The sequence below is a fragment of the Rhododendron vialii genome, chromosome 10a (genome assembly GCF_030253575.1).
Source record: "Rhododendron vialii isolate Sample 1 chromosome 10a, ASM3025357v1".
In the NCBI taxonomy this organism is placed as follows: domain Eukaryota; kingdom Viridiplantae; phylum Streptophyta; class Magnoliopsida; order Ericales; family Ericaceae; genus Rhododendron; species Rhododendron vialii.
In genome coordinates this window covers 9,659,949-9,673,180 of record NC_080566.1, presented here as the reverse complement: position 1 = coordinate 9,673,180, position 13,232 = coordinate 9,659,949, and the positions used below count along the sequence as shown (strand labels likewise).

General features: G+C 38.2%; 2 protein-coding genes across 5 annotated transcripts; both read left to right on the top strand.

Annotated features, from left to right (window-relative positions):
* The first annotated feature begins 209 nt into the window (after nucleotides 1-209).
* On the top strand, nucleotides 210-5,335 carry LOC131304198 (uncharacterized). 4 transcript variants are annotated; one of them, XM_058331339.1, is made up of 4 exons: nucleotides 243-417; nucleotides 2,709-2,861; nucleotides 3,203-4,128; nucleotides 4,508-5,335. In XM_058331339.1, the coding sequence occupies exons 3-4, from the start codon at nucleotides 3,205-3,207 to the stop codon at nucleotides 5,186-5,188; spliced, it is 1,605 nt and encodes a 534-aa protein (XP_058187322.1). In that variant the 5' UTR covers nucleotides 243-417; nucleotides 2,709-2,861; nucleotides 3,203-3,204; the 3' UTR covers nucleotides 5,189-5,335. The 4 variants fall into 4 exon arrangements, with proteins under 4 accessions (XP_058187324.1, XP_058187322.1, XP_058187323.1 ...); XM_058331340.1 differs by having other exon boundaries at nucleotides 274-417; nucleotides 2,709-2,929; XM_058331342.1 differs by having other exon boundaries at nucleotides 280-417; nucleotides 2,709-2,732.
* A 490-nt stretch (nucleotides 5,336-5,825) lies between these two features.
* LOC131302861 (uncharacterized) lies at nucleotides 5,826-7,624 on the top strand. The gene is made up of 4 exons (XM_058329653.1): nucleotides 5,826-6,078; nucleotides 6,232-6,392; nucleotides 6,464-6,982; nucleotides 7,220-7,624. Exons 1-4 carry the CDS (start codon nucleotides 5,826-5,828, stop codon nucleotides 7,622-7,624), a joined length of 1,338 nt encoding a protein of 445 aa, XP_058185636.1.
* The last annotated feature ends 5,608 nt before the right edge of the window (nucleotides 7,625-13,232 follow it).

Below are 13,232 nucleotides of genomic sequence, written 5' to 3'. Positions count from 1 at the left end.
ATCTCACGATCCGATTCGGTTAATCCACGGTTTCGTAATGAAAATCCGTGAACCGAACCCCGAGCCACGGTTTTCTAATTTTTCAATCCGTGTCCAGACCATTAATCCACGGACAAAATTCAAAAGGTACGAATCGGTTCGATCCGAACCGGTTTCACAGTTTACCGGACTTTTTGAGCAGCCTGGGAAGGAAGACTGGTTTGAATTCCAGCCGTTGAGGCCGACGCTTGGTTCTCCATAATTTGCGGGGTTTTATTCTTTTGTGACTTTCTATTTACAGGCCATATTTGTTGCTTTTTCACTCTCTCTCTCTCTCTCTCTCTCTCTCTCTCTCTCTCTGTAAATCAAACCAGAAGCTCATACAGATTGGAGAGGACGCACAACCATTTCTGCTAGAGCTTTTATTCAGATTGAACGGTACTCTCTCTCTCTCTCTCTCTCTCTCTCTCTCTCTCTCACACACACACACACACAACATTCCTCTTGAATCGATCGATTAATTATGTGGGTCTTTGTCGTGTATTCTGTCGGTTCTTGGTCTTCATTCGAGGTTCCTTGTTGTGTGGTCAAAGAATGTTTCATTTAATCTTCTTCATTCAAATCTTAACGTTCTCGCATGTTTTGATCAGAGGCCCTGAGCTAAAGCTCTGAACGGCGCCGCTTTAGGCCCCGGAAATTTATAAATTTTAAGGGGCCTGTTATTTTGGCACCCTTATAATAGTCCAACAAGGCCTCCTGCTTTGGGGCCCCGAAAAGTCATGGCCGGCTCTGGACTTTTAATCAGCAAGGTTAGGTGAACACTCTAATGGTGGATTGGTCTTTGAGCAGTTGAGATGCTGCTCAGAAGTTCAACGAAATAAGAGTAGGATAGAGGCCACATTGATTTATGTCATTGCTATAGTTGATTCAATTCTAAGGACACTTTGCTTTTGCAGCTCTTTCTTTTCTTGCATCTTACTGTTTCATTCTATTTTTCTCGCACGTCCATTTACGTTTGACATTTAAATAGTACAAGCTGATAGATTCAGCATTATGTGAACTACTCGTAGATTCTCTTGTACCTGTACGTTTTTGATAAGTTGATTAGTTGTGGTTTACCAGGGGCCCTACGGGCATCATAATGGTCTACCAAATTGGGATCCGATCTCATGTATAGCTACTTTAAACAATGCGAGCTTATGTTTGGAAAATATCTTCTTTTATTTTGTAGCTTCTGAAAGTTTACTTCCTATCATTGTAGAAACTTTTTTCCCTATGCTTGTCATCATATCGGGCTTGCCAATTAATTGTGTTTGTCAAGTAGATCATGAACTTCAATTCTGTTAGGTCCTTTTAAGAGACGATTTGCGAGAATGGTAACAATTTAGTAAAGTTTTACATCTTTTGTCAATCTCTGTGTATTTTCTGCCGTTCCCTTATCAGGCATTTTCATTGGGAATGGCCATCTTTTGTGTACTTCCTTTCCACATTGAAGGTTGGGTAGCTAGATTTCCAATGTTTGAGTTGGTGGGTGGTAGAACTTCAGAAGTGTCTGTAGGTGGTCTATTTTCAGCGGCGCTTCACGGTTGTTCTCTTCAGTTTATCATCTTTCTATTCTATGACATGCATTATTTGTAAGTGATTCGTATTCGGGAATTACCTTTAAAGAGATGGTGCATCATCAATGAGCTAGGCGAATTGGACCACAGGGGTTAAAATTTGTTGCTCATTTTCTCTTACTTTTACTTGAGCTACCAAACAAAGAATTCTAGACGTTTGTGGTAAATGCATGTTTATCTTCTCAACCAACCAAACTAAGGACTTTTTAACTTGAGAGAAATCCATTAGCAACACGCACTACCCAACCTTTCTCTTCTAATTTTCTCTCTGTGCTGATGTCTTCTTTGCATATTAGTATGTACTTCTAAAGACCTGCATTAATCTCTTCATACTCTATTTTTTTTGCAGTTATCCTTGAAAACTAATTATAGTCTGTGGTCTCTAGAAGTATACAAATAGTTGTTTGGTTGTCATGGATGACTATTCTTGGTTTCCACCCGCCATATGGAGCATTATTGTGAGGATTTTTATCAGTGGAATTGGTTATGGAGGCCGTGTGTGACTTAACTTTGTTTTTCATTGCGAGTATAGTCGTATAGACACACGAGTTTTGGTAGCCTGCAATACTCTATGTAATGGGAATAACGGCAGTTTCGAACTCTTCTGTACAAAACAAGTTTGACGTATATATGTGATAACCCTGTTTGTATCTTTTATATGTATCATTGGTCTGTTCATTGCTTCATTATAATTTTCATGGAGTTTGTTTTCTTTCTTATATTTGACTGTTGAAAAACGGTTCTCTTGCATGCATTTTTCCTTGTAACATGTAAGAGGTAGCACAAGGGAACTTATTGATTTACAAGAGGTGTTGTGAATAATTAGATCATAGGTTTAGCTATTTGTTATTTGAGGTAGCGCAAGGGAACTTATTGATTTACAAGAGGTCTTGTAAATATTTAGATCATAGGTTTAGCTATTTGTCATTTGTTGTTTTCTTTACTTTTCTGATCTCTAATTAACTCCTGCTTTGGACCTTCAGTGATTGGTTATAACTTTAGGGTCATCATACTTTTGGTTAAGTTATCCATGTTTTTCAGCTAAGGCTTCCTCTTCAGTTTGACCTTTTATTTTTGTTGTTCTGAATTTTTTTGTCATTTTTGCTATAGGTAGTCAAGTTTATCCAAAGCCAGGTTAGCGACCTCTAATCCACCTACGGATAATTTAGCAAACTTGGTCCTAATTGTCATTGCCCATCTTCTGAACAAAATGGAATTGGATTAACTTGCTATCCTTGAATGTGGGTTTCATCAGTGGATAAGGTGGAAATCTTTCTGTTCAACTATTTGTATTCAAGCTGTGTTTTCTTGCTATCCATTAAGCTTTCAAAGTATGAGTACATTAACTCACCAATCTACATTACTTTGTTACAATCATCTGTTTCATTTTACAACTGATTGGTTAATGAAGCATTTTTTTATGGTGGCTTTAGGGCCTACATAATTTTTTTATTTTATCATCATTTTGTGATTTGTATTTTCCCATTGAATCTAGAAATGTGTAATTTTTTATTTCTAGTCTTGTATCTTCGGAATTAAACCTTTTCTTACCTTATCCGGAATTAATGTTCTGTGGCTTAAATTCTTATGTAATTGTCTCGAAGCCATGAATCTTCCTGCAAATGGTGTTGAAGTCAAACCAGAGACGTTTGAACAAGAGAAAGAGGCAGGCCCCTTGCTCCATTGTGATCTTTTTGATACTGAAATTGTCCACAAAATAGCACAAGCGTTCCTCCCAGGATTAGCCTCAGCCTGTGTAGACAACACGACAGGCGGTCTCTTCAAGAGCCCTGCTTCAGTGGCAGTTGATATCAGAAAAGAGATGGTGGAGTATCTCACACAGAGGAGTGAAACTTTTGTTGCCGAATCTGTAGTCTTAGAAGGTGGCCCAGAAGCTCAAATGTCTGTCCATCCTTATGATATAATATCTGATTTCGTTGATGATTTTGCGAGTTCAAAGCGGAACTTCTTTAGTCGGGTATCGGGATGGGTACTAAGTGAGAGGAGAGAGGACAGAATAGATGATTTTGTGCAAGAAATGGAATTAAATGGGTTTTGGTTCATGGAGAGGAGAGAAGCCATTGCTCAAAACTTGCTAAAAAATGTTGATTTCAAGAACACGTTTCATTGCGATATGAAATTCAACTGTGCTGAAGAGCTCGCAGAGCATAGTCTACGGTGCAATTTTCGGACTATGAACTGCACAAATGAAGGGTGCAATGCCAGGTTTTGTGCATCTCACTTGGTGGATCATGAATCAATCTGCCCATTCAAGATACTTCCATGTGAGCAGCAGTGCCCGGATAGAATCATGAGGCGCGAAATGGACAAGCATTGCATAACTGTATGTCCGATGAAGCTCGTCAACTGCCCCTTTTATCCAGTTGGTTGCCAATCTACTATTCCGCTTGCTACAATTGAACAACATCGTTTGGAGAATCTCCATGCTCACGTGCTGTATATTCTTCAAGTCATTCACAAGGATGCACCTTTGGAGATTCTAAAAAAACGGGTGGACCAACTCAAAGAGGTGAGTCTTAGTCTTTTGTATGCTCCAATTTATCATAATTTTGAAAAATATTTACTGGTCAGAATCATAGAATGTAACAATTATTTTCTTTTCACATGACTTATTATAGGTTACTGTATAATTTAAAACAACTTACGGAGGTGAGTCTTAAGGGGGGTTGGATACGATCCAATTTTCAATATTCAACAAGGTATATAGTAGTTGAAATCTGAACATATTGGAAAATTTTAATTCCCGTTCTTGTGCATGTAGAGTTTGTGACAACAAAATGTTTGAAGTGTTTTCGGGTTTTCAATCATACAACATGCGTTTCTATTTTGTTATGGTTCTGGAATTCCGTGTTTCAAATCAAGTGCTCACTTTCGGGGTTGTATGACAGGCCGACTCTCCTGGAAGGTTATCAGAAGCTCGAGATGTCAGATTATTGACCTTTGCAATTAAGGATCTTGAAGCAGAAATTGGTCCCATCAAGGTAGACAACAACATCAAGATCTTTGAAGAACACCCAGAGTCGCCAAATAAAAATGAAGAGGGCACAGAATTAGTCACCAACAAAGAAGAGGGTGTGGATTCATCCACCAGAGAAGAAGAACACAGAGACTCACCAAATAAAAACGAAGAGTGCACAGAATTAGTCACCAACAAAGAAGAGAGCGTAGATTCATCCACCAGAGAAGAAGAACCCAAAGAGTCACCCAACAATGAAGAGCGCAAAGAATTAGTCACCAACAAAGAAGAGAGCAAAAATTCATCCACCAGAGAAGAAGGCAAAGAGTCACCCAAGAAAAAGGAAGAATGCACCAAGTTGCCCACTGAAGAGGAAAAGTCCGAAGAGTCGCCCACTAAAAAGGAAGTACACTTTGAGTTGTCTACCAGGGAAGAGAAGTGGAATGATCCATCCATCAAAGGTGAAGAGAGTTCCGAGTCAGCAATCGAAAAAGAAGAGCGCGCAAAGTCTCCCACAAAAATGGAGGAGCGCGGAGAGTCGCCAGCCAAAAAAGAAGTGCATGCTGAAGAATCGTCAAATTTGCCGGCGCATGGAACTAATTTAATTTCATAGATTCATACGTCCATATCTATGTAGGTGTTTAGATGTATCAATTTTTGTATGGCAGACAGTAGCCAACCTTATCCATTCCAGCAATGTTCAATTTATCTTTGATTTGTTTTCTCTCTTCATGAAATCAAGGGGAGAGCTTTTACTTAATTTTGACTGGGCCTTTATAGCTCGTTTCCGAAGACAGCTTTGGTTATATGGTTTGGGTGAAATTAAACCCCATAATACCCATTGGAAATACTATCAAGGATTTTTTTTTTGATAAGTACAAAAATACTACAGTATCAAGTTTGTTTGGCTTGTTAGACATCAAAGTTGATTCATAAAGACATCCACTTCTCCCCACGCTAAATAAATGCACTCGACCTTTTTTTTAGAAGAACACGAAATACAACATATATTGCAGTCATAAATCTTATAAGCGCACGTGCAAAAATGTAGACAAAAAGCCTAAAAAAAAAACCAGCAACGGCAATGAAAAACCAACGAGTCCACTCAAGATTAGGTTTTATGTAGGTAGATCTGCATCGAGCTGAAGTACCGGTTTCGTGGTCGTTGCCATCCTTTGGGATTGGAAAGTTTAATGTCTCATACAGAACAGACTTGAAATTGTTGGAGAAATATCTAATGCCTCATGGAAATGCAGAATCATGGAGTTCTTATCGCAAATGAGGCTATTCATTGTTGGAAGAACAGATCTCAAGGGGGTTTAATTCTGAAAATTGACTTTGAAAAGGCCTACGATTGTGTCAATTGGGGTTTTTTGTTAGATATTCTTGCGAAAATGGGATTCGGAGAAAAATGGTGTGGGTGGATTAAGGAGTGTGTGTCCACGGTCTCCATGTCAGTGTTGATTAATGGTTCCCCATCCAAAGAATTTCGGATTGAGAGAGGTATCCGACAAGGAGACCCGTTATCCCCCTTTCTTTTTAATATTGTAGTTGAAGGGCTGAACATTTTACTGGAGAGAGCTAAGGATCGGAATATCATCAGAGGAGCGAGAATAGGGGCTAATGGGGTGACGGTGACGCATCTCTAGTTTGCAGATGATACGGTTCTATTTTGCAACAATGATTTGGAGGAGTTGTCTAATATCAAAAGAATCCTTAGATGCTTTCAGCTCATGTCTGGACTCAGAATTAATTTTTCCAAGAGCTCATTATGTGGTATTAAGATTCCTCATCAGGATGTGGTGGCCTTAGCGCAAGTGATGGGGTGTAAAGTCGACCAATTACCCATTAAGTACCTGGGCTTGCCTTTGGGTGCCAATCCCAATAGGATCCAGACGTGGGATCCAGTGGTAGAAAAGATGGAGAGGCGATTAAGCGTGTGGCGGGGGAGATTCAACTCGTCTGGGGGCAAACTCACCTTAATCAACTCTTCGCTAGCGAATCAGCGGATCTATTTCATGTCTATCTTCAAAATGCCAGCGTCTGTGGCGAAGAGGTTGGCAAAAATCCAAAGGAATTTTTTTTGGGGGATACGATTGACAAGAGAAAGATGCACTTAGTCAAATGGGAGGTAATATGTAAGAAGAAGGAGAATGGGGGCTTGGGTGTGAAGAATCTGTTGATTCAAAATCTCTCCCTCTTAGCTAAGTGGTGGTGGAGGTTTAATTCAGAGCCCGATTCGCTGTGGGTGAAAGTAATCAGAGGAAAGTACAATTTAGATCACAATTGTTGGCTCCCCCGTATGCCGACTACGGGTAAAGCCACGAATTTATGGAGGGATATCTGTAACATTGGGGAAGTATCCTCGTGCATCGGAAGTATAATTCAAGAGGGTTTTAGAATACAGGTTCGTTCCGGTTTGAGGATTTCTTTTTGGAACCAGGTGTGGTTGGGGGACACGACACTTAGAGACAATTACCCACAGCTGTACCTGATCTCAACTCAAAAAGAGGCATCTGTAAATGAAGTCTGGAGAGGTTTGGGAGTTGAAAGATGGAATCTGACTTTCGGTCGAGGGTTACGTGACTGAGAAAATGACCAAATGGAGGAGTTAAAACACCGATTACATCCCGTTGTTCTGCAGTTGTCCAGCTGTGATTCCCTGAATTGGAGATGGTCCTCAGATAATCATTTCTCGGTCAAATCGGTATACAATCAATGGGAAAGCAGCGGGCAGACAGGAAGTCCGGGGTTGGAAGTCCTCTGGAAGAACATTTGCCCTCCTAAGGTGGAAATTTTCGCTTGGATGGCAGTTCAATCCAAGGTGGCTACGAGGTCGGTGCTTGTGGGCAGAAATATGATCTTAGAGGGACAGTCCTCTTCTTGCCCCCTATGTTCATTGCTCATGGAAACTCCACAACACCTGTTTTTGCACTGTCAACTTTCATGGGCTGTTTGGTCTCAAATTTTAGAATGGTGGCATGTTCAATGGGTTTGTCCCGATTCTCTAGATGCCCATCTAAGGTGGTGGATGGACTCTAAATTCTGAAATTTGGAGAAAAGCCTTTGGGAAACTTCCTTCTTTGCAACGTTGTGGTCGTTATGGTTGGTGCGAAATGAGCATGTGTTTAACAATACAATGGTGCCAGCTGAGGTTGTGGTTGACAAGGTAAAGACTAGAGTTGCTATGTGGGTAAAGGCCAAGTTCGATATTAAGGTGTATACGGTGGAGGAATTTAAGGTTTTTTTTGGATGGAATTAGGTTGTTAAAACTGTGAAGAGTGCTTTGTGTTTAGGTGAGGTTCTTGTCCTTCAATGTTCTGTTGGAGGCCGAAGTCAGGTGTTCTCTTTTTTTTCCTGTTTTCTGCTTTATCGCATAAGTTTGTTTACTTACTGTGATTGAGCCCTCGATGTACCCCTTCGAATTTGCAATAAAATTTAGTTTGCCGAGCAAAAAAAAAATGCAGAATCATGTGAAAGTTCAACCTTCTTGCAGTTTAATATCTCTAATGCCTTAAAGGTCTTGATCGAACAGACTTGAAATTGTAGTTCTAAAAAATTGCCAATTCTTTTCTACTTTTTCGTTAATTAAGCCTCACCGGATTGGGCTCCCGTCCAATATTCATACCCTCCGGTCTCGTCCTTTGTGGGCCTTTTCTGGGTCCACGACAATGATCGTAACCGTTTCCTTTTTAAAACTCGCGTAAAACATTGACTACGTCAAAAATCACGTTGATCATACATGAAATGCATCAAACTTGTAAGAAAAGCGTGTAACGCTAGATTGCAAATCATTTGACCCAATTATCTAAAGCTTAATGCATTTTAAATCCTATTAAACGGTCTCCGATCAACAACTACAAGAAAAAGTATATTCGGTGACGAAAAAATGGCGACAAAATTTTAATTTCGTTGCTAAATGAGTATAATTGGCGACGAAAAAATAAATTCGTCACTGTTTTGACAACTTCCGCGACGAATTATTTCGTCACCAATTATACCTATCTAGCAACGAAAAATCATTTTTCGTTGCCGAAAGCCTAACAAAGGAGATGAAATTATTTTTCGTTGCAGTGATGAAAAAAATATTTCGTCGCTAAATGACCACCAAATGATTATCTTTGACGATGGTAAAATAATTTCGTCTCTTTTTGAGGCTTTCGGCAATGAAAAATATATTTGGTCGCCAAATTGGTTACCTTTGGTTACGAAATTTATGAAGGTTCCATTTCGTTGCCACATATATTTCAGGCATAACTCCTTGTTCGAAACTCCGATTGAGATAATTTAAATTGGGTTTGAACAATAACATAAAAGACTACAACTTTCATTCACACTTTTTTTTTGACAAACTTAATGCATTTCGAAATCATATCAAATGGTATCGGATCGACATTATTTTCATTGTGGATAATGTTTTCAGCGAGCTCTAAAAAATGAACGGTTTCTGTCATTAATGTTGTGGTCACAGGAATGGCCCAAAACTGGAGACCATAGTGAACTGGACGCGATGTGCTCCCAATATGTCTTTGCCCGGGTGATTTAACTGGAGTAAATGGAGATGGTTGGGCTGCAGCTAGCTAGCTAGTAATTTTGACAAGAAAGTGTGGAGTAAATGTGGTAGTTGCGTTTATTAATCCGGGTCAATAGAGGTTGTTGTGCATCAAATTGCAAGGGAAGTTTTCAAAGTGGATTCCTTGAAGAGGAGTTTTAGGGACAAAGAAAATAGATAAAGAAAATACCTTTAAAGTGTACATGAACGGCTCAGATTCACTGTGCAGTGCATCCGAGCTGCTAATATACACTTTGAGGGTCTTTTCTTTACCCCTTTTTTTTGCACTTAGCATTTCTCTTCCTGGAATCTACCCTATTACCATATATTAATAGCTGAAAATTAAGTATGAAGCATCAAGCATGCATGTATAGAAGTTGATGCTGAGTGTGAATGGCTTTATATAATTGAAGAAGCTAGTATCAGGGGGAGTTTAATTAGTTCCTCCAGATTTTGATGTACTTTAAATTCGGATATGGTTGTAATATTATGTTTTGTCTGAAATAGCTCCTATAAATCTGTTTCTGTAGATGCCCATGTAAATAGGAGCACAAATACACGTGAATCAGGTCCCAGCCAGATTCAAATTTTACATTCGTCACTGGTGATCATTCAAATTTTTTTTAACCTAATGGTCCATATATTTCGAGGGTGATTGGATAGCTAATATTTTGCATTTTCATTTTTACATTTTTGAAGTCATGGAGGTACCCAAAATAAGTTAAAGGAGAATGAGTTTTCGATTTTAGAGATTAGATAAGAGAAGTAAGAAAGTTCATGGACATCAGTACCAAAATCATCATGGATTCATGGGGCATCGATCATAAGAAAATGAACAGCGCCACAGTCACCTAAAATTCGGTGGCCGGTCACCGCACGCCGTTCGAGGCCCACTCTGAGTTCCGCACGGATGATCCGAGCTGTTCAATAATTTTTAAAAAAAGAATTGAGCGGGCAACATGAAAAATCAACTCAATTTAATATGTGTAAGTGCTTGAATCAGACTTCTCATCTTTGAAAAATCGGGAAAAAAAAAATGGAAAGATTGATTTTCTGACTTCTATTATATTGACTTCATGGAAACATATTTTTTGACTTCTATTAAATTGAGATTTTCATAATTAATAAATGACCCATTAAAACTGATAGTAGTTGACAACACAATAGATGTTCCTCCCGCATAAAATTCACCTCTCAAAATATCGCTCAAAATGCAGACCAATTAAAAACAAATACTCCGTAGTAAAAGCGTAGCCTTGGTAATTCACGAGCCCTATAACGAGTTAAAATTAATATCATACCATCTCCGTTTCAAAAAGATTAGTGATCCATGTACAAAATGAAGAACAATCCCTAACGAGGCAAAATACCGTACTACCTCAATTTCATAAAGATTGGTGGTCCGTAAAATGACAATCTTTTTGGAATACAAGGACCGAACCATGTTTCTGCTTACATATGGGTCCACGACAACAAATAAAATTTCCATTAGGTATATATATAAGTGTATACCTTACATGATAGAACAATTTTTTTTCATTTGGTTTAATTTGCTCAGACTCAAACATTCATCATCCATTCTCCTACATAATGCAATACCATGATCTAGTAAAAATAAAAATATAAAATATAAAAAAAAACTGTTCATCAAGTTAAAATAGTAAGGGAACAATCTTTCCAAGAAACTCAAAGGAAAAATTCATACATTAGTTAGGTGGAATACTTGTTCAAGTGTTACAGGAAAAAAATAATAATAATAAAGTGGCGCTGGATGCTGTTAAAAAAAAAAAAAAAAAGTGGTGGGATATATTCCCACTTCCCTTTTTTCCTCATTTTTTCTTTTTCATTTTATAGATATAAGAATATAAAGAGTTATGGTCATTTTTGTCATGCAAGATGCTTTTGAAACTTCTTTTGATGGAATGATTTGCATACTCGATGTGGTTATTAATAGGGTTTGGAATAGATATAACAAAATGTAATTAATGAAGTTAAACTACCGTCTTATGGTGTGCCCCAGGGGGCACCCTTTAGAATTTGCCCTTTTTTTATAAGGTTGTATATTGGAACATTAATTACTCAACCTTATCAAACCCTTGTGGAGTTGTTATCAAACCCTTATCAGGTGCTTATCCAGCCTTTATTGAGCAGATCGATCCACTATCAAACCGAACCGAACCGAACCGAACCAAGTTGAGCTCGGCTCATTTACCAGTCGAGATGAGACATATTGAGTCGAGCACGAAGATGGCTCGATTCATTTGCAACACTATGAACTATGTTTGCCAAGTTCTGGAGTCGCCACTGAGGCCCCGTTTTCACTAACAAAAAACATTAAAAAAATTACGTATTTTACCCTCTCGTTTTTACTAGCAAAAAGGTTTCAGCATTTTATCATCTCGTTTTCACTAACAAAAAAATTGTCAACAAAAAATATTTTTACTACAATAACTCTACTTACAAATCCTTCAACAACATATCCACTAATAGAAACGACTTGACATTTCTCAATTTATTAACTACCAGAAATACCTAACAAATTTTTAACCACAAATAAAAATTTACAAATTTTTCACTACCGAAAACACACTTAATTTGTTCCATTTGGGACTTCTGTATCAAGTGCAAGCAAAACTTGTACTCTAAGAGCAAGTACATCAGATTGGGTAAAGAAGCTTTTTAGCTACTTTACCTATTGAAAATGAGAAAAGTTCACCTGCAGCAGCTTCTGTAAACCCTCCGGTAGAGTGCCTTCCGCTACAGTACTTCGATAAAACAAGCGAAGCACTGTTGAAAGAGTGGTGCTAGTACCACACCCACTTTCACACCCAAACACATACACACCACTCACATAAGTGGTGGGTCCCACACACACTACACACTTTAGTATGTGTATGGGGCCCACCACTCATGTGAGTGTGGGTGTGTATTTGGATGTAAAAATAAGTGTGGCACTAGAATTATTGCTGTTGAAGCAACCCAATATTCTATTGTTTTCTCTCTCACTCTCTCCCTTTCGTTTTCTTCTTCTTCTTCTGCAAGAACAAAGCTCCACCCTTCAGCACCATCTCTGAATCGGAGCTTCTTGGTTTCTTCCGTTGCCATTCATCTTCCATTCAATAACAGGTTTAATCCTCTCTTTTTCTATTCTGGAGCAAAACATTAGGGGTGTAAAAATTCAGGGCGAGTCTGAGAATGAAATCTAGTTCTTGTTAATGGGAGGAGTTTAGAAAACTTTTAGAGGTTTGAAATTTTTGTGAGATTCTGAGTTCTTACAAAGACTTCAAAACATGGAATTGGATGGAGGATTTGTGCCGTAGTGAAAGGCTCGAATCTGGGTGCAAGGGAATTGTGTCGAGTCTGGGTGTGAGGGAATTAGCCTTCAAACACAAATCTGAAATGGGAAAGATGGAAAAAACTTAAAATAAAAGGAAAAAGGAAATAAAAGTAATATTAGTATTTTAATAGAGAATATGTTAAATAAATAGTGTTGATGTAGTGTTGAAAGAAATGTAAGTAGATAAAATGAAGATTCTGCACTGTTGACCATTGTTTTTACCTAATGATTGGTAAACTTGCTCTAAGACTGGCTCACTTTCCTTGGTTAAAATCTACAAATCATATGGTTCACTTGGGACTTTTGAATCACATTTATCAGGCGATCATCATGATGAACTCTACAAACTTGCTTTCGGCGTGCCATTTTTTTAACTGCTACCCACACAGACAATTTATGCACAGATTTTATTATAGAATTTATCAAAAATTCCACAAAAATGATTTGATCCATTCATTAAACGTAAAATATTTGTTGATGATACCTGTGAAAAATTAGCTCAATCCGATACCTATAAGTGCTCGATCCAATCATCTAACTTTTCATTCAAATTTCAAGATAATGAAAAGTTCAATGTATTAGATCGAGCACCTATAGATATCAATTGAGCTAATTTTTTTACAAAGATCCTTAAAAAGATATTTTACGTTTAATGAACGGCTTGGATCGTTTGTGTAAAAATCGTGGTGGGCTCCACAATAAAATTTGTGCAAAATCTGTACATGAATTGTCTGTGAGTACAGACTTTCTACATTTTTTTGTCTAATA

Coding starts and splice junctions, on each gene's coding strand:
- LOC131304198 (XM_058331341.1), top strand. CDS start 3,205: ATGAATCTTCCTGCAAATGGTGTTGAAGTCAAACCAGAGACGTTTGAA. Junction 4,129..4,507: donor GGGTGGACCAACTCAAAGAG/GTGAGTCTTAGT, acceptor GTTGTATGACAG/GCCGACTCTCCTGGAAGGTT.
- LOC131302861 (XM_058329653.1), top strand. CDS start 5,826: ATGCAGAATCATGGAGTTCTTATCGCAAATGAGGCTATTCATTGTTGG. Junction 6,079..6,231: donor AGAATTTCGGATTGAGAGAG/GTATCCGACAAG, acceptor TCTAGTTTGCAG/ATGATACGGTTCTATTTTGC. Junction 6,393..6,463: donor ATGTGGTGGCCTTAGCGCAA/GTGATGGGGTGT, acceptor CAATCCCAATAG/GATCCAGACGTGGGATCCAG.